At 39.5% G+C, this 27,062-nt stretch overlaps 1 protein-coding gene across 1 annotated transcript in view; it reads right to left on the minus strand.

Moving 5' to 3' along the window:
- The window catches only part of SRFBP1 (serum response factor binding protein 1), a 76,936-nt gene extending 50,457 nt beyond the window's left edge, over window positions 1-26,479 (minus strand). Inside the window, exon 1 of the mRNA XM_010561694.1 lies at window positions 26,422-26,479. Within this exon, the coding sequence (XP_010559996.1) occupies window positions 26,422-26,451 (30 nt within the window). The 5' untranslated portion in view covers window positions 26,452-26,479. The remainder of the gene's footprint in view (window positions 1-26,421) is intronic.
- Between the last annotated feature and the right edge of the window lie 583 nt (window positions 26,480-27,062).

Consider the following 27,062-nt stretch of genomic DNA (forward strand, 5'->3'; position numbering starts at 1 on the left):
CCCATTTTCCGGGCCCCCCCCCCCCCCCCCATATTTTGCACACCTGATTGTGTTTGTAGGTTACTGACACAAGCAAGCAGTTAACCCCTGAACTGTACTCAGCAGTGGCTCTACTGAAGGCTGAATCAGTAAGAGCAAAACGATTTCTAGAGAGGGGCATATGCTGATTGCCAGCTCCAGCTCTGCCAGGGCAGAGGAGGGGCATGTGGAGCAGTGCTCCCCCAAAAAGTAGGGGAGGGGAATTCTACTGGGCGAGCGTTACTGTCACTTGCACAGAGAGCAAGGAAAAGGCAAAGAAGGTATTTCAGGACAAGAATGAATGACTTAAAATTGGTCTGTTCTGAAATTGGTACAGCAAGGTCAGTACTTACCTCGGTTAACCTAGTAAAAATAACTGTGCACACAGGTCTACCTACAAGCATTTCTACTTCTGTTAACAGCAGAAATCTCATGCCAAAAGGCACCTGTGCCAAGTCTCTGCTAGAGAGCAGCACTGCTCAAGTCTCCACGCACTAAGGAAGAAATCCTTAACATCACCATTGTGCCATTTGAGCCTGTAAACACTTCTTTTTTATAAGATATTGATGGAATTATCACAGCTCCCTGTATTACATCTACTAAATGGAAGAAAGAAAATAAAACATCTTCTGGTTGAATACCTCTTAGATACTATGTACGTTCAAAGAGTTTTGCACTTCAGATGCAAACTGGGTATACCTTCTTAAAAAGTTTGAGGAGGTGGGTTGTTTGGTTTGTTTTGTTTTTAAATAACCATTAAAAACATCCATAAGCTATGGACACATTTGAATTTAAATAACTCATACTTTACCTAATAGTCACTGTGTATCCAAACACAAAGTATATTTAACTTTCTCTCAAAAAATATTTTGTAATGTGTTTTTTTAATAGAAATATTAATGCAGACACAGCATGTTTCTGGGGCCTACAAGAGCCAAACCCCAGCCTCCCCTGCTGCCAGCCAATGAAGGCTGTATAGAGATATGACAGCAGGAATGAGGGAAGGTATTCACTCTTTGGCAGACTAGGTATATCAATTTATGTAATCCACAGTCACTTCTTTCACATGGGACAGTATGCATCAACTGTGTTCTTGGAAGTACTCATAAAGTTCTCAAGAAAGCAGTCAACTCTTTGGGACAGAAATAAAAAAAAGTTTTGCTTTAGGTTTACAGTGTGCCTCAAACAATGGCGCTTAAGACCACCAGGGTGGCACCCAGGACTCACTGAGCTATCTGCCTCTCCTGTAACAAAGTGAGATAGGCAACTTGCTCTTGAGTAAAAAAAAGCAATACCACCATCATCCCTGAACAGCAGTAGATTTTGAAAAATAATTACAAATATTTACCTATAATAATTAAGTTATTTTTTATAAATAGGTTAAGAAAAGACGACAAGAAAAGGAAAAGCCTTTGAACTGAAACTTAGAAAGGCTGCAGTGTAAGTCAGGGTCAGACTTAGTGCTTTAAGACCCAGCAATAAGGTTTTTTAGTCTACTTAGAAGTCACAGTGAACACAAGTGAGTAATTATAATCACAGGCAAATCTCAAAGCAAACAATTTCTTCTATCAATAGGAACACGTTCTAGGATTCCTGGAAATTCAGGAAGCCTGCAATTGTAAGTGGAAATAACCACTTCAAGGATTTCTTGCAACAAAGAAAAAGAGATGTTCTCCTTTGTTGAAAACATTTCTTTATTCTGTAAGAAAACATTATCTACAAGGCAATTAAGCCATTACTATTTATTAATACTAACAAATATCTGTGTTTATTAATGATTAATACTTATTAATTACAATTCTTAAATAGTAAGAATAGGTAATAGAAAAGTAAGAATAGATATAGATAATACATAAATTATTAGATCTAAAAGAAATCATAGGGAAAATAAACTCACTTTTTACCTAGGTTTAAGAACAAGCCTAGGGAGTAACACATACTAGCCTGAAAGCACACTAGCCTGTTTCAAAAGCTGTGGTTAGGAATAAAAATCACATCTATTCTGCACTGTGCCTTCTACAGTATGCTGTAAGTATTTATATTACTACTAGATCCTAAACAAATATGAAATGCAAAAAAATTCCATGGCTGCAGGTATGCCACAGAGAGGCTTCCATCACCACAACAGCTTGGAACCTACAGTAAGCATTGCCACAAAACATGACATGTACCAGCCAACTGCACACAAGCCATTTCAAGCCATAGGCAGACAGCAGCTGCTGCTGTTTCAAGAGAAAAAGGGTAAACAAAGACCACAGCATGGGATCAGCAGATTACTAGCCAGACAAGAACTAGAAACCCCCTTATCTCTGCCCAAGGAGTGCACAATACTGAGGGGGATTATAACAGGAATTGCTGACTTCAGCACAACCTACACTAGCTCCTGGTACTCACTGCTAGTAGCCGCAGTATCCGGCAATAAAGAGCCCCATTTTTAGATGGATGTGTATACTTGGCATGGTACAAAGGAAGAAGAGGATATATGTCAAACCAAGAGAGTGATTTCCAGCAAACAATGCATCTAACAAATGTGTGCTTAAAGGCATCACAAGAACTATATTTAACCCAGAATTTACAGCTGAGGAAGGGAGAAACCAACAGCTTCAGCCACTTTGCCTTCCTATTCCAGGTTCCTCCTTCCTCTGACAGGTGAATAACCATTCCCAGAGATTTCACCTTCTTGTGTGGTAGTCCAATCAAGCCTTCCCCAACCCTCAGCATGTTCAAGAGCTTCTCATGCCCAAGTAGGTGGAACAGAATGAGAGAAGCTGACACAGGATTGTTTAATTGTACCTTTGATCTCTAAGTTTCCTTCTAGGTTTTTTTGCAAGAAAGTAGTTTGGTTTTAATACTGATGTTTCTGTCATAGTTACAAACGACTTAATTTCAACTAACAAAAATCTTGGAAGGGCTGAATCTGTGCCTGAATCAGTGTTGGACTTACTGGAAAGGACTTCTGATCACATACATTATCCTTTTTAAATTAATGGGACATGGTTATTGTATATAATACAAGACAAAACACATGTGTAATAGAACAGAAAGTTATTTTAAGAGCCTCCCACACAATTAAGCTGATGTGAAAAACCTTTTATGAAAATTTTCATGCTTCCTGAAGAGAAACCTAAGGTATTTTTAGATGAAAGAACAAAAAAAAATCTGGTTTAGGTTCGAAAAACCTAAATTGCTACGGAATGGTCCTCATATTGGTGATGGCAACAAAAACACACCAAGCAATATAGACAACGTGACAGTATAGGCGCAATATTACATTCAAATTCACATGAGTCAAAGGTATTTGCCTTCACATTTTTAAGACAACAGCAGCAAAGTTCTCAAAGGAACACTACATTAGAATAAAATGTTATACTTGGCCACTTCTGAAACTTGTTTTGAGGTCTGTACAGGCAACATGCCTCCAAACTAAGCTAGTGTTCAGCCAATTAGAAAAAAGTAAAGTAAAGTGTGACTAAAGATTTGTAGATGTATCAAGAAAGGTACGTGTCTACTCTGAACTATAGCATCAACTATACTTGACCAACCGCCCCCCAAACCAAACCATTCTTCAGAAAATATTAATCCAATGGATTAAGAGAAAAAAATAAGCAATAACATATTTCTGCCCATGACTTGTTTAATGTATTCTATTAAAAAACACTGAAATACTAGAACTGTGTAGATTTACAATATGAAAAGTGGTTTTTTCATGTTACCATGTACAAAAGCTAGTACTGTACATGAAAATACCTGGAAGACCCAGAATGTCTTAAATTCTTCTTAACTCAAAGTTAATAGAAGTTTACTTATGCAGCCAGCCCCAGCTATCCAAAATGCATGAAAGCCAATAAGCTGACAGCCATGTCTTTTTCCTCTCAGCAGTGTGAAGCACATATAACTGTTCTCCTTGGGTTTCAGCCCATGAGGTGCTGAATATTTTGGTCCTGACCCAATAATGCACTTAAATTATTAAATCCTTAAACAACCAGCACTAGACAGACTGGAGTTTCTTCATCCACTTCTACTTTATGCCAGCAAACAGTCTAGTCCTAGTACTTGTACAAGTAACCAGAAAAGACAAATCATTCTGTTCTTCTCAAGGAACGACACTGCAGCTAACCTCATCCAGTGAAAAAACTAAGAGTTTATAGTGTTCTGAAATATCCATAATGTTATACAAACACACACCCATTAAACAGAGGTCTCCCTCCTCTCCCCCAGAATGGTAAAGTCTCTCCTATACAAATTGTCTTCCAAGGTCCAGAAACAATTGCAAAAAAATTTCATTTACAATTTGAAAATATCATTCCTAAGCAATGTTCTGTAATTTTACTTAGACGTGGCCAAATATAAGGTCTTTTTTTGCAATATAAGGTCTCTTATGTCTTTTCTATCACTTGATGCCTGAAAAAAAAAAAAAAGGGTAGTTCTGAGTTTACTTTTCTGCTTCAGTTTCTTCCTGCACTCTCAAGGCTAACAGGCTTTATCTGAGATGAACGTCACACCTGAGAGTGGGATGACAACCAGAAAACATCAAGAATTTACTTTGTAAATTCTATCTCAGGTAAGAATCTATTTTAAATATACCTGATCATATTGCTATCAACAAATTACCACATACCTGCACAAAGTGGGTCTAGTGAATGAATGATAGCAATAAATGAAATCATAGATACAAGCTATACCTCAGTCCAAGTGGAGCTCTTTCATGCCAGGAGAACCCTAGCAAGTTGAAATGTGAATCTAATCCATTAAGATCAAAATGGCTCAAAGCAAAAGGAAAAAAATTATTTACATGTGCCCAAAGGTATACAATAGCTTTGAGATTTTACTGCATTAAGAAATTTGCTTCCGAATTCCCTCAAGTTTAAGCAGCACTGCTAAAGTGGAAAGGGAGTCATTAAAAACACACCAAAACCAGTTGTGTATGTTGCTTAAATTATGCATCAACAAATGTCAAAGTAAGAAATCCAGCTTAAAAAAGAATAAAGTGAAATGTATTTAAGTTGAGCTTTCAAGGCCTCTCCAATACCTACAAGAAAAACATGGAACTAAGTAATGTTTCAGTTCTCACTGATCTTCTTTCCTTTCCTCGTTTTAGGGCACACCAAAAGCATTGGTTTCATTTTATAGTTACTTGGCAGTCTTCTAACCAAGAAATTACCATGGCAACAGAGTATTCTAAACCTTAATTTTTGGTGTTATTTGGCAACAAGAGAGTTTTAAAATTCAAAACACCTGCAGTTGGATTACTTATTAGCCAGAACTAACAATAGTACATAATCTTTTGAGTGAATAATTTAAGTGAAAAAATGTTTCTGGAACTTCATTACAAATATTTCTCTCTATTATCTGGAATGTCAGCTTGAAAGATCTAATGATTTTTAGATTCTTAGGAAAAGTTAGGAATTGCCAAGTTTACTTTTTTTTTTCTTTTTTAGAAAAAGAATCACTATATTACAGTATATATTTTATACATGTCAGAATATCTGGAAATACCCAGTCTTAGACTTATTACAGCTTCATATATCTGTATTATAAAACCATGTATAAGTAGGGAGGTAAAGGCAGCAAGAACAACATAAATGCACTTATGTGGAGTATCAGGGTTCAGTTGTTTAGTTCCAGGACAGTTTTACACAAATATATATCCACAGAAAAGAAAACCCACACACATTCTAACCTTACAAAAAAACAAAACAAAGTGAGTTTTCAGCCAGATCAGTTTCCTGAACTGTTGTTTCCCCTTATGGTCCCAGGAATACTAGCTAATTCCAGGGCAAAAGAGCAAAGTGAGAATGTACAGAAGGAGACAGAGATGAGCTACAACAAACCAGACGATGATAAATGAGCTATGCCTGTATTTAATATAACAATCAAATCCCAGCATAGAGTGCTAAGGAACACACAGTTTCTTCAGCTAGTGTCTGTGCCATACCAGTGTAGCACTAATCTTGCCTTTGCCTTCCTCAGCTATATGCAAACAGGTTTGAACCAAGTGGACTGAATTATATCACAATATAGCTAGCAAAATGTAGACAAGTTCATGAAACACGAGGCAACTTTTTCTGGATTAAAATATAGCACACTGCTACCCAAAGATAGCCAGAGGCAACCCGCAAAGCAAAACACCCGCAGCCTCTCAGGCCTCTGGGCACCACCCCATCAGGTTCCTGAGGGGGGGTGCTAAAGATGAATGGGAAAAAGCACACTGCCCACTTGGGCATGTTTCCGCCTTTCTCATGGGAAAAGTAACGCACATACTCCTTGTGAGTTACTGTCAAACACTTCCTCCACGGTCTGTCCATGCTGCTTTCTTTGTACTTTCTCAACCAAAGCACTGAAATACAAGTTTCTTTTTTTAATACAGCACCGTATTTTCTCCTGCATGGAGAACAGTTGTCATTTCTAGCATAATTTCTGCAAGTGGAAACCACAATGAGTACTCAGACTGCTAGCAAAGATCACTTTCATCTAAAGGTTTTGAAAAGCAATTCTGAATATCTCAGATAGTTGGGAGAGAATAAAGCTATTCTAGAATTACTTGTTTGTTGCCAGAGACCAAAATTTAATGGATTTACTGCTTCAAAGTCAGTGTCTCACTGTATGGAGTCAGGCTTTATGTAGTACTTCAGAAAGCATTTGAGCTCTCAAGTCCAAACCAGGATCATGAGCTGGCTAGACAAATTTCTAAACCCTAAACAAACAGCAGTAGTTCTAAACGTCCAGATAAGAAACAACCATGATAAACTAGCCCAAAGATGCTATATTACATAAATCGGTGCATAGGTCACCACATGGAAATAAAAATTAAACAAGTCTTCCAAACCAGAAGACTACCTCAAGGCGATTTCTAACCCTGTATTTAATTGATCAGCTGGACATGAGTTTGAAAACCCCCAGTTAGCACTCGGCTAACAATATTTCCATGGAATGTTGCAGGGGAATGTGATCAAGGCAGTCAACACAGCCAAGCTCAAATCAATGGATTTCTTAATTAGACGAGAGCTCTAGCTAGAAGCCACATGTGAATTTCACACCCCCTTACGCTTTGATTTCACAGGAAGACAGTAATAGCAGAAGCTACAGTAGCGATGTAAGAATTATCAGGATGAACACACATGAATAAACAATAAGTGGTGAGGCGTTTTTCCCCTTTTCTCTTCAGATGGCGAACTGTTTAAAAGCAGATGAAAAACAGAACACTGCTCCCATGGCAACATTGTGAATCGCTACATTACTAGCATAATCTGAAGCATAACACCATACCTTAACTATACTGACTCACAAACAATCTGTGTAATTTTTTGCATTAATTATACAAATCACAAACATTATCCAAACCTGTAAAGTTGAACTGCTATCATGAAAAGAAAATTGTGGCAAAACTGGGTATAACACCTTTCACATAACCAAGTCAGAAATGCAACAACAGTGTTTCTACTATTAACTGGGGCGGTCGTGGTGGTGATTGCTTTGTCTTGGAATTGTTATTCCTTTTTTTTAGGTGTTTCTTCTCCTTTAAAGATGCAGTGTCATGTTGCTACTTCCTTTTCTTCCACTTCAAGTAAGATAGGCACATTTCTGCAGAAACTGCAGAGTTGTTAAAAAGAGACAGTCAAAAGAGGTTTACAAACTTATAAACCTGTTCTGAGGCTATTTTAAAAATACAGCATGACTCAGGTTAATGTCTAGTTTTAAAAGATTAACCTCCTTTTATCTAAAAATGAGCCTGAGTAATGCTGTTAGGCACTCGCCACCCTTTCACTTACCACAGTATTAGCCTAACCACCAGCAAGGAGCCAGAACTCTCTCTTCTGACTGCCTGGTACCAGATCAGCAAGTGCTTTAAACACAAGTTAAATTCAGTCCATCTGTAAAAGCCCCAAAACATCACGGGATGGGTTTGTCTGACAGAACTAAGAGATGCAAGACTCCTTGCTACATAAGCCAGCAAGATGTCTATGAAGTACCAAACCCTTTGCAACAAAATGTAAAACTGAAGCATCTGAATAAGTATCACTCCATCTTGCAAGAAAAGCAGCAGCAGAACAACCAGTTGGCAGTTCAGCTGAAAGGACAAACCAGTGTATCAGATCATCTTCCCTTATTCTACCTCAGTTTGATTGTGTCAGTCATAGGGTATCAGCCACTTGAAAAAGCGCATTGTTGAAATGTTTACAAGAGGGGAATGCCAAGAGAGTGAATAAACTTTGGCAAACTGTAAACACAGTGCTGTTTCCCTTATATTCTTCTCTACCTTCCCTCATTTACGTTTACCTCCACACAGCACCTGACTGTTGAATATTCATAAAATCATAGAATAGTTCAGGTTGGAAGGAACCTTTAGAGGTCACCTAGTCCAACCCCCTTGCAATAAGCAGGGACTTCAACTAGAGCACATTGCTCAGAGCCCCATCCAGCCTGACCCTGAATGTTTCCAGGGATGTGGCATCTACCACCTCTCTGGGCAACCACTTCCAGTGTTTCACCACCTTCATCATAAAAAATTTCTTCCTTATGTCCAATCTAAATCTACCCTCTTTCAGTTTAAAACCATTACCCCTTGTCCTATTGCTACAGGCCCTACTAAAAAGTCTGTCCCCATCTTCCCTATAAGCCCCCTTTAAGTATTGAAAGGCTGCAATAAGGTCTCCTCAGAGCCTTCTCTTCTCCAGGCTAAACAACCCCAACTCTCAGCCTTTCTTCACAGGAGAGGTGTTCCAGCCCTCTGATCATTTTTGTGGCCCTCCTCTGGACCCGCTCCAACAGGTCTGTGCCTTTTTTTGTACTGGGGACCCCACAGCTGGACGCAGTACTCCAGGTGGGGTCTCACCAGAGCGAAGCAGAGGGGCAGAGTCACCTCCCTCAACCTGCTGGCCACACTTCTTTTGATGCAGCCCACGATACGGTTGGCTTTCTGGACTGTGAGCGCACATTGCCAGTTCACGTCCAGTTCTTCATCCACCGGTATCTCCTTCTCCTCCCCGCAGGGCTGCTCTCAATCCCCTTATGCCCCAGTCTGTACTGATACTGGGGCTTGCCCTGACCCAGGTGCAGGACCTTGCACTTAGCCCTGTTGAACCTCATGAAGTTCAAAATAACAGGCTAGTAAATTGCACATGATTAGATGCACATTTCAAGCTACCTCATACCATTCTTCTGGCCAACCAGTTGTTCTTTGCATGCTACAGTTCACTTTCAAGGAACTACATGACTTCAGCATTCGTGGATCATCCATCCCTCATCAACAGGCCTCCAATAACCTATGGCCAAACGGCCAACTGTTATACTGTCTCACTCAGATTAGCATGCAAGTGTGCTTTAGCATTAAGTAAAACATCAAGATTAATTTTTGAACCACAACAAAGCTGCTCAGCTCCAGCTGTAAGATCAGTCTGCTGAGGTAGGGTACTAATTAGAGATGGAATGGGAATGGGGCAATAGAGAGGGTGACAGTTGTATGCCAATTAGCCATACAAGAATGCATGCTGCCCCTTCTTTTTGCGCTGGTAGAACTGATCTCATATTATTCACGCATTCATTTATTTTGGAAGTGGTTTGTACAACATCCACTGAAAGCAATTACTTGCAGCCAGAAAGGTGGCATAGCTTATGATGGGCTTTAGAAGCAAGCAGAGAATCAGCACCTGAGCTGACTCAAAGCTTAAGATGGAAATTCTGAAGACTGCCAGCCAAGCTGACTCTTCTATGTATAATTTTGATTTTTAATAGTTTAGACTTGAAGTTCTTTAAACATTACATCAATTTGTATAGCTAATTTTATGTAACACTAATGTTATGATAAATTATTTACATGCTCAAAAAAAAGAAGGAAAGCATAATCTATCCTACATCTTAAACATACTGTGTTCGTATCATCTTATAAGTCCCACCTTCTCAACTTTGTTTCAAAATTTAGATTTTCAAAATTTGTTTGCTGCTCAGCGTTTCCAATTGAGTTTAATTAATGATCATTTTTGCAAAGCGATGGTGGTATTGGCCTCCTAACTCACCAGAGAAAACCTCAAGAGTCCTGAAAGCCAATAAATTACAACTTTTCTCAGCTATCCTGAAAGAGTGGAACATTAAAACTGTGTATTCTCAAATTAAATTTGTTAACCTGGTTTCTGAAGAAATTAAGTTTGTCAGCACATTGTTTGCCTGTCAGTATCCCTCCCCAGTAACTTCTGGGCTTACTAAACAGAAACCAAGTTTGACAAGCACAGGCCAGAGCTCCTACATATTTTGTAAAAACTGGTAGCCAAGTAGGAGATAAAGACTAAAATTAGCATCCCTAGCACAGAAGAAATACACAAGCAGAATTCAAATCTTTTTCATTTTTGCTGCCAATTAGTACATGCAGACTCATTCACTAGCACGTCTGGCTCTGAACCAGCTATAGAACACCAGTCACATCTCCTGATCAGCCAAACAGGTGGGAGACACAGGCCATAACTAGTTACTGATTAGCGCTCAAAAGGAGCAACTCCAAGGACAATAGACTGAAAAAGTACAGAGACAAAAGAATAACTGAGGATACTGGCATGAAGTTTTAAGGAATACTGGACTCAAAGCTGTAAGACGCCAGGTATCATTGGTTCTGCAACTTGAACATACAGTATGTTTTATTCTTACCATGTTCTTTAGACTGATGTTTTTGACCTTTTGACCTTCAGCTTACACTAGTCTCACATGCTAAGAAAACAGGGAAAGAATGGGAAGTCAGTGCAACATTATAGCAGCACAATATTTGCCAAAAACTCGTATCTTAGTATTACCAGAAAATGCATTATTTCTGTGAATCTGTCATTCAACACAACCGCTCAATTTGTACTAAGACTCATCCACTTCAAAATTTCTATTTTAGTGTCACTATGTAGTTGTTGTTATGAAGGCATAAAGGAATCATAAAGGAAAAACAGTTTCAAGTTCATTAAATAAAACAAAACTCAGCATTACCTGAGGAATGATCAAGTTGGAGAAATACCTGTTAAATCATTTCTCAGTTTCTCTATAAATCCGAAGGCTAAAAAATGAACTAAATACCACCATTTTTAGATTGTCTATAAAGTATACGTATAACCTGTTTTTGTGAAAAATTAAAAGTAACTGATCTTACTATGACAAAAAAATAATAAAATTTTTTTAAAAAATCTAAACTACTTTTCTTCAAACTCCTCATCAGTTATGTTTGTCCCTGTCCATACATGGAAGAGTAATAAGTATAGGAAACCACAAGGCAGGAAGGTTCTTTAGGTATGTGAAAACTCCCATCAAAATATGGGAAGGTCTCAACTATAAACTCCTGCTGCTGAAGTGAAACTCAATATTGAGTTTAGTTAAGTTTAATTAACTTTTGGACAGAAGCAAACACCACCTCAAGTTAAATCTTGCAACAGTTAAAGCTAATTTTCACCATATGAGTAAGTATCACCAGTGCTGATGCAAGCTGGAGAAATAAGCAGTTCTCCTGGAGCTACACTATCTTCACAAGCCAAAGGAATTTCTGTTGTGCAAGTATACTTTAAACTAAGAATAAAATTTTGTCCTGTCTCTAATCTGTAACTCCCAAGAGTTCCTACTTCCTCGTCTGATGCTCAAATATGTCACTTGTAAAGTTTAGACTGGAAAAAAAAAAAAATCTATATAACTAGCATCACAAGATCATAACAAAAACCATCACACAGAAAATAAGTAGAGAGGTACATCATGGAATGACAGAGTATAAGAAAAGCAAGGAATGATGTCTAGTCCAATAAAATGATCAAATAAAAGTTACAGTGAGTGAAGTTCCAGGGAGGGGAAAAAAATAGAAAAAATCGTAAGCACTTTTTTCTATGCCTGGAAAAAAAAAAGCTGTGGTGCTAAACATGTAATAAGGATTTCACATTCATGTTTTCAAAGGAAGAAATCCGCTATTAAAAAAAGAAATGAAAGAACAAGAAAACAGGGAAAGAACAGAAAAGTTGTGTATGTAGTTTTCCACTTTCAAAATATTTTGTACCTTTGCATACCTTCTTAAAAAAACCTCTTGTCTATTCCTTATTTAAAAAATGCTAACAAAAGCAGATTCAGACTTCTACTAATGGACTATAAAGTCCAGCACAAGGTTTTTCATGTTCCCTAGCACAAGGCCACTAGCATGCATATAAAATACACATATCACAACACATCCAATGAGCACAACCCCTCTTCAGACCTAGGGTAGACCAATGATGGTCAAAAGCCATGGCTTCAGGGACCACACTGATAACGATAGATGTAAGGGAAATCCAGATTTGCATCACAGATTTTTCTGACTTACTCAAACAGGATGAATACTCAGCCTCTGTCAAAGACTACTAAAATCACCAGAATGTGAGATGAGCTTCTGTTGGCTTCAAATGTTCTTCAATATTATTGGCCTGCCAGACTCTGAAACAGTAAACTACTTCCCCCAAAAAGCCTGCTCTTCCATTAAGGTGATTTCTGTTATCATGTCTCTATGACTTGTCTTTTTGTGGGAACTCTTTATCTCACACAGCAATTACAGATTAGGCCAAAAAAGTCTTAAAAAGTGAGGTATTTTAACAGCACTACCATATAACATACTTTTCAGTCTTTTTGGAAGGACAGGAAGAATTACCTGGAGAATTACCTTGCTACATCAGTTAGTGTTCTTCCCTGAGAACAGATAAAAAAAAAACCAAAAAACCAAACCAAACACATTTTAATTATCAGAATTTTTCATAAACACAAACACATGGGAAAGTCAGTGTTTGGAAAAAAAAAAAAAAAAAAAGAAAAAATCTAATAATCTGCACTCTTCCTGGAAGTTTCTTCATGACATAAAATAGAAACTGGGGAAAAGGACAAGTATGAAAAGTAGAAGGAATAAAGAACTTAAAATATCCTGCCAGATGACTGACAGACACTATTCTTTTGTTTAAAAACTATACCTTCAAGCAATTAGTTCTCCACCAGGCAGCTGCCAAGACACCAGATCCACAAGAGGTTGTGTAACTATCCCAGTATTAGTTACTAACAACTTAAAGCAGTGCTTGAAGGTTCCTGCAAAATCTTCTTTTTTGTAACAGAACAAGGGCTCTCACATTACCCATCTATTTTACGTATGGTATGTTTATTGTCCAGCCATTTAGAACTTCTCTCCCATACTAAGTGCCAGTTCTGTTGGGGGATTCCCTTCTTCTAAAGCTTGCTGCTTTCTTCTTCAGTCTCCAGCTTTTTCATACTGAACATGTCTCCTTTCCTTATGAGCTCTCCTCATTCCTCATCCTACTTCCTCTTGTTCAACACATCGCATAACCCACCTATCATTTTTGACTGTTGCAGTACTTTAAATATTACCAGCTATCTCTCTCTTCCCTTCTTCTATCATTCTCATCATTTCTGAACTGCTCCACAAGCAAGCAATCACTTAACTGCCTTTTTGCTTTATATCGCCTGGAATTCCTATTTTATCGTGCAACTAAGTGTCAGTTACACTCTCCTGCTCCTATGCGACTCATTTCCTTTGCAGCAGTCCCTTAGTGATTTTTGCTTCTGGATGAAATCCCTTATTCATTCCTTTGAACCAGTTGCTATTAAAAACAGTTCTTACCAGCCTCTCATGCAACCAGTCTCTATTCACCCATTCCTTCCTACATTAGCATTATCTGTACATGACCTCAGACTTATTCTGATGTGCTCTCATAAAACAGCAAAGAGGAACTGTAGAATCATTTAGGTTAGAAAGACGCTTAAGATAACCACGTCTAACTGTTAACCTAGCACTGCCAAGTCACACCACTACACCATGTCCCTAAGCACCACATCTACACGTCTTTTAAACACCTCCAGGGATGGTGACTCAACCGCTTCCCTGGCAGCCCACTCCAATGTTTGACAACCCCCTCAGTAAAAAAAATTTCCTAATATCCAACCTAAATCTCCCTTGCCTCAGCTTGAGGCCATTTCCTCTTGTCCTATCTCCAGCCACCTGACAGAAGAGACCAGCACCCACCTCACTACAACCCCCTTTCAGGTAGTTGTAGAGAGTGATAAGGTCTCCCCTCAGCCTCCTCTTTTCTAGACTAAACAGCCCCAGCTCCCTCAGCCGCTCCTCATAAGACTTGTGCTCCAGGCCCCTCACCAACTTGGTTGCCCTCCTCTGGACACGCTCCAGCACCTCCATGTCTTTCCTGCAGTGAGGGGCCCAAAACTGAACACAGGACTCGAGGTGCGGCCTCACCAGTGCCGAGTACAGGGGAACAATCACCTCCCTGCTCCTGCTGGCCACACTATTTCTGATACAGGCCAGGATGCGATTGGCCTTCTTGGCCACCTGGGCACACTGCTGGCTCATATTCAGCCGGCTGTCGACCAGCACCCCCAGGTCTTTCTCTGCCGGGCAGCTTTCCAGCCACTCTCCCCGAAGCCTGTAGCACTGCATGGGGTTGCTGTGACTGAAGTGCAGGACCCGGCACTTGGCCTTGTTGAACCTCATACGACCGGCCTCAGCCCATCGATCCAGCCTGTCCAGATCCCTCTGTAGAGCCTTTCTTCCCTCAAGCAGATCAATGCTCCCACCCAACTTGGTGTCATCTGCACAGTGACCGAGGGTGCACTCGATCCCCTCATCCAGATAGTTGATAAAGTTATTAAACAGAACTGGCCCTAATACTGAGTGCTGGGGAACGCCACTTGTGACCCGCCACCAACTGCATTTAACTCCATTCATCACAACTCCTTGGGCCCAGCCATCCAGCCAGTTTTTTTAACCAGCAGAGAGTACACCCATCCAAGCCGTGGGCAGCCAGTTTTTCCAGGAGAATGCTGTAAGAAACAGTGTCAAAGGCCCTGCTAAAGTCTAGGTAGGAAACATCCACAGCCTTTCCCTCATCCACAAAACAGGTCACCTTATCATAGAAGGGGAGCAGGTTAGTAAAGCAGGACCTACTTTTCATAAACCCATGCTGACTGGGTCTGATCACCTGGTTGTCCTGTACGTGCCACGTGATGGCACTCAAGTTGATCTGCTCCACAACCTTCCCCGGCACTGAGGTCGGACTGACAGGCTTGTACTTCCCCAGATCCTCCTTCCTGCCCTTCCTGTAGATGGGCATCACATTCGCTAACTGCCACCCAGCTGGGACCTCCCCGGTTAGCCAGGACTGCTGACAAATGATTGAAAGGGGCTCCGTGAGCACTTCCACCAGCTCCCTCAGTACTCCTGGGTGGATCCCAAGGGTATACTGATTCTGAAAACAATGAAGATAGCCTGTCATCACAGTAAAATTTTTGAGATGCCATATGACACATCATAATGGCATACAAATTTAATGGAAAACATTCCCTAACCACTTAGAGGTTCAGATATCCATATTCAGCATTTACTGGTAGCTCTATGCCAGTGATACACTGTATGTATTGCTTATACAAAAATCTCATTTCTGTTTGCCCTGCTCCACCATTAGCTTTAAATAATTTGTTTTCTTTAAAAGGGGTGGGCCTTCTTGTGAACACTTACTTTCAAGACAAAATAAATTTAATTTCAATATTTTTAGTTTAAAGAGTACTAAGAGTTATATCCTGAGGATTAAGTTTTGTTTTCCATTGTCAGTTTTATTTTTCTGGCTAGTTTTCATTCTCTCTTGAAATTATCAAGGTCAGAATCTAGAGAAATGAGCTAAAAACTACTAAACTGCAGAAGAAAAAAAAAAGAAGAGAAATAATGAAGGAATAAACACAATTTTATAACCATTTTAAAGCATGTTTGGAGACTTTTATTTGAGACTGGCCTGTTCTCTTTATTAGAGTTATTTGGAAACTGAGTAAGCCAAATCATAAGATGGCACTCTTTTTCTAAAATAGCTTCCAAAGAAAGAGCTATTCCAGATTCACTACTTACATTTGCACCTTACACACATATCTTTTAGGAGAAAGACATCCCTAATTCCAACATTTGACTCATTAAAAACAGGAAACAAAAAGTCCCTCACATTTTACTCTTCACTGAGCTCCTGCTTCTACTGGAATATTACTCATTTCTGCTCCTAGGAAGGGCAATAAATTTTTGAGACTGAACTCTTTCACACTGTATCTATCTTAAAGACCTTGCAATCTAATTTGTCACCCTACCAAGCTGCTGTACAATAATATCTTAAATTCATAGTTGTCTAATTCAATGTTTGCTTGACCACAGATAAAAAGAATTTAAACAAGTCTACAAACATACAATGAACTAGTTTCCAACACAACTGAATGAATCCAACCAGATCTCTAGATAGTACACTCAAAACTTACAATTTGTGAATTAGAGCCCCTAGTTTATATTTGGTGTCATGGAAATCTCAGTATCAAGCTTACTGGTGATTGAAAGGGAAGTTCTCTAACAGCCATTATGCAAATATTCTGCTGGACCCAATTTTGACCTGTTTACTCAACACAAAAATTACAAAACAGAAAAGCATGCCTCTAAGTCAGGTGACTGCAGAACAGAAAATACACCAGAATAAAAATGAACAGAATATTCGCATTTTAAAAAAGTGATAATTGATTTACATTCTAAGGGGTTAGTTTTGAATATATTTATACACACACACACACACTTCATTTGGTATTAATGCCATATGAACAAGCATGTACCCCTGACCCATCTTTGCAACGGAAATAATGTAATGGTAATTTTTTTCATAGAAAATCAGCACAAGAATTTAAAACCCCTTTCTCTTATGCAATTTAAATGACAATCAAAAAAGTCACTGAACTTAGTAGCTGGGTACTTTCGTGCTGAAAACCCTAACTAAAAAACTCTTCCCTTAATTACTCTTCACTAGTGACCTCGACAGCGTAAGACAAACTGAAAGGAATTTTATCATTGCCATACCAATTGGCAATTGGCAATAAATTCACAACTGATTACTATTCTCTTTCTAGGAATAACCCCCCCCCAAAGACCCCAAATTCTATTAGGAAAAAACCCACCACCACCCCTTCCCTTCTACGCCCATTTCAGCCTTGCTTCATTCTTCATTTGGCAGCAAGCTTCAGGCCCAGCAAAGCAAAGGTTGCAGAAAGATGTCTGCAATGACAGCAGTAAGCACATTTACTGTAATAGAACCATTTTTTTAAATTGTTATTTTATGCGTGCATATATACCCATAAATTACAGCTGATAAAAGACTATACTGTGTCCTGCAAGTATCTCACAGTTCTTTTAAAATAAAAGTTACAAAGTTTCCCATGACCATGTTTGCATGTTTTTTTCATTATTGTACACTACCACACCAAGGAACCACAGATGTTTTGTTTTATGAGAGCATCTTACTAGTCTACGTGGCCTACCACACACACTTTATATAAACCACTTGAGCTAAGGAAAAGTTTTAATTTCTGTCCTGAAGTACAGTAGTTTGATAACGGCTGTATACAACACTGCCAGAAGCAAAAACCTGCATAGTTTGCCATGTTTAATTGCTTCAGTAATGTGCTGAAACAAAATCTGTGTGTGCTGTTAATATTAGTATAACTGATGATGTGGCAACTCTAGAAACTTTAAAAACAGCTGCTGGAACAGTTCCTAGGGAAAAAAAAGCCACAATTCCTCAGAATTCTATCTCACAGAGTATAAGTTTGGAAATTTCATAAGCTTTCAAAAGACCTTTTCCTTAGGACATTTACATGGTCTGTAAAAGAATGTCAGTAATTTAACACTTGAACTGTTTTAAGCAGAATTCAAGCCCAGTCTAGCACAACTTTCTTCTACTTCAAGAAAATGTTGTGCTTAGAATTATTTGTTAGTAACACAAGTAATGCAAGAATTTTTACATGCATTTCCATAGAGCTAAAATGACTGCTGTATTCCAGAGTTTAAAAAGAAAGTCCTGTATGCTTTCTAACTTCGCACAGACTTGTAATTTACAGAAAAAAGTACTGATTTGCCAGTATACTGAGAAATAAACTGATGGAAAAGATTAGCTATTTGTTTTTTAATTGTGTAGAAATTTATTCTTTCTCAGTTCTCATAACTTGTTTATATGCCTTTCAAGGCTTTAGGCCGATTTCAGTGACATATATGAGACTGTATGACCAGCTTCAAGGAAGTATTTAAGACCACATGCAAGCCAGGGATATGCAAATCTTAGCAGCGCCAGAATTCAGTCACAGCTTCAGTTTTGACCACAGAGGATCCTAGGCACCTGTACTTTTTCCAAAGTATGTAAGTGCTAAACACTTCACCTTAAGAATAATTCTGAAGTGGTCACAGATGAACCTAAAGCTGACTTAAGCTGCACAAGAGACTGTCTCTCTGATACAGCTTAACAATACCGTCAGATAGCTAATAACAGTACTAGAACTCGCGTCCACCGTCTGAGGAACAGTCTAGATGTTGGGACACTTAGCAGAACTGAAAAGCCTAAAATTACAAGCCTTCTTCAATGAGAGGGAGTCTAGGACAAATGCTTCTACTTCAAGCAAGTGGCTTGGCCAGCATGCTGGATAGGTGCTGGAACAAACAAGGCTCATAAGCCAGAGACAAAATAGCAAAAGGGAACTCATCTGTAGACCAGCAAGAAGAATTTCCTCAGGGCTAGAGAGTTCTGAGTTCCAATATTTCCTCTGAGGGAGCTCATGCATTTTATGTTAATTGTTGGATAAGCAGCCTTTGGAACACTGCCAAGGACTTTTCCTGTGGAAATGCTCCCATCAGTGAAATACATGACCAGGCTCCCCTCACCCCATAAAATCTCCCTTACTTGCCCGACAGTAGCCCAGCAGTAGTATTTGTTAGTGCTTGTGATGAGTGCACTCTGCTGGTCATTGAGATCACAGGATTCAACACATCTCAGATTGAGGAGACCAATACACCAGCTTTCTCAACTACTGGAAAGTTTTCTAACATCTAAGCCACTAAACAAAAAATGCAGCATTTTCCCCATCAGAGGCAAGCCTTGAAAGAAGGCATGATATTTTGAATTACGAGCAGCAAGACATCTCACAGCTCAGTCCAGTACCAGATACCTGGCCAGATACCTCACCTCATGCCTTACCTCCCCTTTAGGTAGCTATAAAGTCAGTGCACAGGAATATTAAACTGCCCTAAAGGAACTCCTAGATTCCCACACAGCCCCAGGGATAGCACACAAAAACAGATCTTTGGGGGTAGCTACTTTATTTCAAAGAGAAGCCTGGATCACCACAGTGCGCTGACTGCCCAGTATTTCAGACTGCTTTAAACACCGTAATACCTACAGCACTCAGTCACTGTTATTTTCAAAGTTTCCATCTAGGATTCTTTTTTATCACTGGTAAAGAAGGTCCAGGAATGCACTTAAAAATATCACAACACACCCAAGGTAACACTAGCCTTTTGGATACACTAAAAAATTGAATGCTGACATCAGCTTGTTTATGATAGTGAAAAGCAATTTTAAAGAAAACTCAAGAAAGAAGGCCTAAGTGTTCATTTCTCTGATAACTGTGGGAAATACAACTCCTGAAAAATTACATTTTGCTTTACTTATTACTGGACTGCAACTTGTTTTAAGAGTTCTTTTGCAACAGGTAAGCGACTAGTTTGGTTTTTTTCCCCTTGATATATCCTTGGTCACATTTTCCAAAAATAAATACAAACTTATTTAACACTGAAATTATAAGATTCTTCTTTCAAGCTGATTTGTAACTACTTTCCAATGAACTCACTGTATAACATTATCAAGATCAAACAAATATAAAGGCTCCTTTGGCTTCCTATTTGAACCCTCCAGTTCTCCTGCCCTTGGACAGCCTTGATCACTAGTTAATCTCCTTAACCTAAACACCTGCCAGACAATGTAACTGCACATCATATAACCATCCTGACTATTTTAGGTTTTGCTGGTTGAACACCATCCCCAAATCTTAGGCTTATTTCACTGCCTAAAGAGAAACACTTAAGTGAGATGAAGAACAGCACAGTTCTACCAGTCCCACAAGACAACTGAACAGCTCACTGTGGTGGAAGGGGGACAGTCTGTCTCCATCCCTCCTCCATGCCCCTCCGATTTACCCCTGGTCCTATGTTCCTGCTGCTCTCATTCTCTGTAAGACCCTGCTACCTTAAATCAGGAGCTGTAAACTCCCCTAACAAAAAATTTACTCTGCTCATAGAAGAGGGAGGCTGGACCATCTGGCTGGAATGTTTGAGAAGCAAGGAGAGTGAGAAGCCGTAGCTTCAGAAACAGTGAGTCCAGCTGTCCGTGAAACCACAGTCAGAGAACCACACTTTGGGGGCACACCAAATGTGTCTGCAACACCACACACTGAACAGCAAAGCAATTGTCCACAAAATGCCTTATATTAAAGGACTTTCAATGTTAAAACTGTCCCAGTATCTATAGTCTAAAATGTGGAAAAAAATAAGTCATTAATAAACAAAACCTCGAAGTCATCTTAAGTCAATGAAAACACAGTGAGGTGTATCACATCTGAGTGATGTGGCAGTCATAATGCTGAAGAAGGCTGAAAATAAGAAAGATCTTAAGTAACTGCAAGTAAATACCATGGAGAACTCTTAAACTCACTTTGTATGGAATATTTCTCTGCAAAAATGGTAATCATTCAATGACAAGAACACTTCCAAGTTAATTTCATTTTGGATCAATTTAAAATTGACGTTTATACAAGCATGTTGGACCTACTGTATCAACAACAAAAATATATCATGCACTAAGGACTGGCATGGGTAAATAATCAGGTTTTTCACGTTTAAGGCATTTTACAAAAATCATGATGCAGTTCCTGGCTATACAAGTCAATTCAGTTTCAGGAGGAATGTACGACCCTCTTCAAATTCCCCCCTTCCCATTCTTTAATAATTCCACCTGATATCCCAGTCAGACCGTGGTTTTTTTCACTGCTATACAGAAACTTTGATTAGCAAAAGTGATTTATTTCTAAAAGCACGTACTTGGCATTTCAGCAATTTGTGAGTGAAGGCATGTATACATGCAATTTCAGTAACTGTTTTTCTATTTACATTTGTATCTTAGATGTGTCTGACCACCTAACGATGAACATGACACCTACCCATGCTACACCAGACCAACCCAGCCTTTACATAAGCATCTCCAAATATACATTTACTTCTGGGTGCACTGTGATACAAGGTGCAAGTTTCACAGAATAACAGATACATCTCAGACTGCAGTTTCAGACTTTCAGAGACTGTATGTCAGTCTTTCTTCACAAGGTAAGGTTAGTTCCCATGGCTTTTTGTCTGATTTTTTTCATCATCAGCCACGCTATCCATCTCTGACTTTGCCGTACACCAGTCTAAATCCTTAGCCAAATGTCCAGGTTTCTTTCTAAACATGTCATTCATCTAAATTGTAGTCCAGATAACTCAGAGGTCATGACGTCAGTCCTAAATCTAAAGAGTAAAAGGGCCTGACTATTGCCACACTGAGTATCACAGCACAAAGTGTTGGGACCCAAACCACTACTGAATGGAATCCACCACTTTGAGCTTCATTACTAAGCTCCCTACGTAACATTTTTTAAATCTGCACTTTGTTTAGCAGACTGAAAAATGTGTGTGCACACTATTACTCTGAAGACATATTTTTTATCTTGACTCTACCTTTTAGGGAAAAAAAAAAAAAGAGCACTTCAGTTGTGTATGACAAGCATTATGGAGACATCAGCTTTTATTATCTAAAAAACATAGCTTTGTAAATAAAGCTCAACCTTTTCTAATTCAGTAAGAGGTCCACAACATTTTTATAGAGAGAAATTATTTTGGATGCATGCAATTCATTATTAAATACAAATTTAAGAGAAAAATTCACCTATTCATCTGATACCAAAGCTTCCATACCCAAACAGGTTTGGCAAATTCCATTCATCCTATGGACACGAACAACTCTCAACTCTGAGATTTAAATTTGCATCACATAATATGATGCCTTACTAATATTCAACTTCAGCCATTACAGCGCTTGTGTAGATACACACTACAATACTTTTTAAAATGATTCATGGAGAGATCATTTGCATTAGATTCATGGGCTTTCTGCAGCTTAATTCCTTAAGGTATTTGTAAGCAGAATTTAATTAAAAAATAAATATAAAAAAAAGCGGAGCAGAGTGAAAACTGTATTTGTTGTAATCACACCATATTGATAGCAGAGTATAATTATAAAAACAGAACAACATAATTTAAGAAGCATGGGTTCTGAAAACACACAAATCTGTGTTGGTTCCCATTCAAAAGCTTCAGTTTTGTACTACTGTATATTGCTGATCGACAATGATCATTTTTCACATTAAACATGAGCTATCTCCCTTTAAACTTGCCCTTGTCCATGGCAGTTGATGATAACGTGCTGCCATCTAGCAAATGTTCCCAGAAAAGTTTAACTTTGGAAGGTATTCTGGGACAAGACACCTGAAAATTCTTAGAAAGCTTTTTAAAATAGGAAACATATACCCGCCGCAACAGTTTTTTAAAAAGATTCATTCAGCCTGCATGCTTATAAAATTAAACACGAGATGAGAATCAATTAGGCTTAATACAAACCCTAAAAAAGCATGATCATATGCAGTTGATACATTACCATTTCAAAACTGAACTTTTTCATTCTACAAGTTATATTTTCCCTTGTATAAAAGAACATGATGAGTAGAAAATGGTATGATATACTGCATTTTCCCCTTCTTTCTCAAAAACTCTAGCCTTCATTGTTTAACTTTGTTCTAACTTTCTGCAGTCTTTAATTCCTCCCTGCAGTCCCCACCTCTTCCTTGGGCACAGAAATGAAAATGCAGTAATCCCGTACAGGCATGGGACGTCTGAATTACAAAAACATTTGTGTTTTTTAACTCTTTTAAATCTTTATTTTTCAGTCACGCAGTCACACTGAAACTGTATGATGTTATTTACCAGCAGTAAGATGATGGCTTCTTAAAATTACTGGACCTTGCTAACTGTGGGTTTTGCCAAGATCTTGGTTTTTTTCTGTTATTATCTAGGTATATATGCAATTAGAGAAAAAGAAAAAGAACAGTTATACACTTTTGGCACAATACCCATTTGTTAACATGGACATAACGTGAGTTTCTGAAGCTGTTACACTGATATAAACAACTTTACATGAAAAAATAAAAGAAATTATTAATAGAATGTCTAAACTAATTATTCTGTGAATAACTGAATAATTATGACTGACTTCTTATATTTTTCTGTCTTATTTCACCTCATCACAACAACTGCAATTCCCTCTTATTTTCACCCAGGATCCCTCCACTGTACAGTAACTTCAGGTCTCATTCATATAGTCACCTAAACAGTATGACATTTTCATTCTTTGTTCCCTATTAGATCAGAACAGTTGGGAGCATGTCGCTTCATGGAGGCATTATTCTTTAACCAAATGATAATTTAACAAAAACCCCAACAATTTTTGAGGTCTCTACTCCTTTCCAAATTCTTTGAAATTAGCCAATGAATTCAAAAGCTGTCAGAAAGGAGACACACGTCACACTCCTTTATTTGTCTCATTTCCTTGGAAGATTAGATTTTCACAGTAATAAGATTCAACTTCCAAGTTTCTTTGGTGATAAGTTAAATCATCACCCAATTAAATGTCGTTTAATTTCAAAACACATATACACTACTTCATTATAACACAGGAACCAAAAGCTTGATTTTTACACTGTACTAACAAAATGTCCCCTTAAGAGTGTGAGGGTTCTTTTGTTTTCACCAGGACAGTAATACCAAAACAACTCCTGCCATTGAATTACACTGAACTGAAGCTACCTACTCAAGTGGTAATTACCCTTCCCATTCAGAAACAAGATAAACAAGTATATCTTATCTGTAGAAAGCAGATGCTGTGCAATTCTTACCTATGACAATACAGTTCATAGGAATGTTGTAGACACTCCAGAACAAAGAAATGTTTGGACATCGATAACTATTTTTGTTAGTTACTAGTATCAAACATGTAACAAAAAGTAATGAAAATAAAGGTCAATTAACATTAAGAAAGGTGCCAAATTATGTTACTGAGAAACACTGGTCTTAGTCTATATATTCTTCCTGTAAAAAAAAGATGAATTTGTAAAAAAAATTTTGAAACTTGTCATCCTAGAATTACTTAAGACTCCAGTATTTAGCAGGCCATTATAGTTTATGATATTAATGAATAGCAGAAGCCTGTCTTTGCCAGAATTAAATACCAGAGTACATAAATATAATACAGCTGAATTTACAAGGCCTTACACAGAACTACTGTAAATCTAGCTAAGACAAACAAGTTTATCAGCTATGTAAGGGTCACAAAGTTCTTTCTGCAACAACTACCATCATACCAATTTGATATAGCCTAATGGGGGAAGAAACTTCTATGATCCCTAGCATTCGTTGATTGCAGAATGCCAAAGGTGTATAGCGTAGAGCTGCTCTGTAATTACAGTAAATCTTTCCCTTAGCAAATTGGAAGAATACACAAGAAAAATCCAACAGTTTGTCTAAAACATTAGACTTCGTAAAATCATTGCTTTATTCATGCTCAAATTCCACCATGTCACCTTTATTAGCAGAAGATCAGTATTTCTTACCAGTAAAATGCATTCTTACAAGAGCATCTCAGTAATAAATACACAGAGGCTATCCAGGTATTGGTAAAGAAAACATCTATTTCAGATTTTATGATTAGTCACCACAGTAATTAATACAGCTCTGATGCTTATGAAAAGGCATCCATGTAGAAATGGAAAAGTTGTTTAATCTGTTCACACTAGGTCTCCATCCTACTCTTAGCCAGCTGACCTTATCCCTCTTGATGAGATGACATCCAGGATTTCAGTCTCTGTACTACCTTACGTCTCAGATGGACCTGTTATCAGAGAGTGCCTACTTTTTGTCTGAGCCCTGATGAAAGCTTCCACCTCCAGAAAATCTAGGAATTTACTTTCATTTTCCTCTTAGGATAGGGTGATGTTTGAACCATAAGAAGGAACGGCATCCCCAGTGTCCTTACAGAAATTTTTCAATATTTTGTACAGAAACTCACTGAATTCTGTCTTTTTCTGAAGAACTGTTTGGGCATTCCTCAGTCAAATAATGTGTCTTTTTTTCATGCCTTGTTATACAAGTATGTCTTTGGTGAAAGACTATGAATCACCACCTCAATCATTTGAAAAAGATCCCCACTTCAACAATAAATGAAACACTCTCTTCTTTCTTTGATGACTCACTGGTATATTTCAATGTGAAATCACTCACATTTGACCTTACATTTGTTAATAGCAAGTAGCAAAAGCTTGTAATAAATTACAGTGTAGATACCTGTATTTTACGTAGTATCAAACTACATTTTCTCTGATGAACAGGCTACCTCTCACTAAATTCTTGACTTGCAAATCAACCTCTCTCAAGAGTTACTATGTGCCTAGAACATAAAACTTATTTTAACTACAAGCGCAATCTGAGAATGCTTGTATAATCTGTCATTTTGGTTCTGCCAATGACAAATAGTAATTTTAACCATACTGTGAATTATCTAGGAATCCTGGAAGGGCACAACGCCATCTGCAGAAGCTGATACAACACATGCTCAGCAGAACTGTCAGCTACTCTTTAGGTGTTGCAGCAACAATTTAAAGAGGCTGGTTTAGTTGTGCCAGACTCAGCGTACACAATGATTTGCAAATGTGCAGTCAAAACCTACCACAAATGAAACGCACCTAGCTAATTTAATTCATGCTACAGAGTGGGAAAAAATTCTGAAAGAAATGTGAACCACCAAACTTCTTACAGAACAGGAGAAAGTTAGCTCTAACCCACTGATTTCTCATTCTCAGCCCCTCTGCCTCCCAGAAAATAGGGCATCATATCTTTGCTACCCAGGAGACAGTCACCTGAAACTTAAGCAGGTCCACTAGAATCACCTGCAAAACTTCAGTGTGAACACAAACATGGTAAGACATGACACGACACGAAGATGATAGGACACCCAATGACAGGATGTTGAACCGAAGCACACGTGTCGACAATTGCGTAGCACTCCCCTAAAGGAGTTTATCTTCGCAAGACAGATCTTTATTTTCATCCCTTAGCGCTTTCGCTGATAGCCAGCAGAGCGCGCAGCGTTTCCCCAGGGGACGGCGACAGCCCCGGCCGCCCCGGGGCCTCCCCCACCGCTCCGCGCAGCCACGCCGGCCCTGGGGAGGGTCGGGCCGCGTCGGGTCGAGTCCGGCCCGGCCCGCTCGCAGGGAGACACGCCGCTGCACAGCTCTGCCACTTCCCCGCCCTCCCGGTGCCCCGGCCCCCTTCAGCGGCCGCTGCCTCCACCTGCCCCGCCGGGCCCTCCCCGGCTCAAGCCTCCCAACCGCCCCCGACGGCCACCCCAGAAGACGCCTGGGCGGGTGGCTCACCTCGTTGTTGAGGTTCAGCACGGGAGCCATGGCGCCGACCCCTGCCCGCAGAGCTCCGCCGTCCTCCGGCCCGGCCTTCCGCCGCCGCCTCCTCCCCGAACTCTCCCCACGCCGCTGCGGAGGCAGCGCGAAGCGAAACCGCGCGCATGCGCCGCGCGCGCCGGGGCAGGCCCGCTCCAGGCTGAAGCTCAATGGCCAGAGCCTCTCTAGGCCAGCTCTCGAAGGCCTCGGTCCTCCGGCCCCGCCCCAGCCGCGCGGCTTCCAGGGGACGCCTGCGCGTCTGGCTCGGGCTGAGGCGGCTGGCGGGACCGCAGGGCCCCGCCCCCGGCCGGAGTCCCGGTTCCCTCAGGGATGGGGGTAAAGAGGGTTTTCTGGTGGTTCTCGCGGGTGGTAAGCGGCGTGGGCAGGAGGAGGATCCCGAGCCCAACCCGTCTGAGGCGCATCGGGGGCGACTCTTGGAAAAGAGCTCGCCTCGCATGAGGTTGATCCTGAAACTCCTCACTCGTGCCTTGCGTTTTATGCTGCTGCGTCAGCTGGCTGGACCGTAGACCTGAAAAAGGTGTACGCGTCTGAATCCTTAAACTGCAGACACATCTGCCCCTCCGAATTGTTTATCATCTTAGGAATATTCTGGGATTCTT

This window comes from Haliaeetus leucocephalus, unplaced genomic scaffold (genome assembly GCF_000737465.1).
Source record: "Haliaeetus leucocephalus isolate CR32 unplaced genomic scaffold, Haliaeetus_leucocephalus-4.0 Scaffold150, whole genome shotgun sequence".
NCBI classification, from domain to species: Eukaryota; Metazoa; Chordata; class Aves; order Accipitriformes; family Accipitridae; genus Haliaeetus; species Haliaeetus leucocephalus.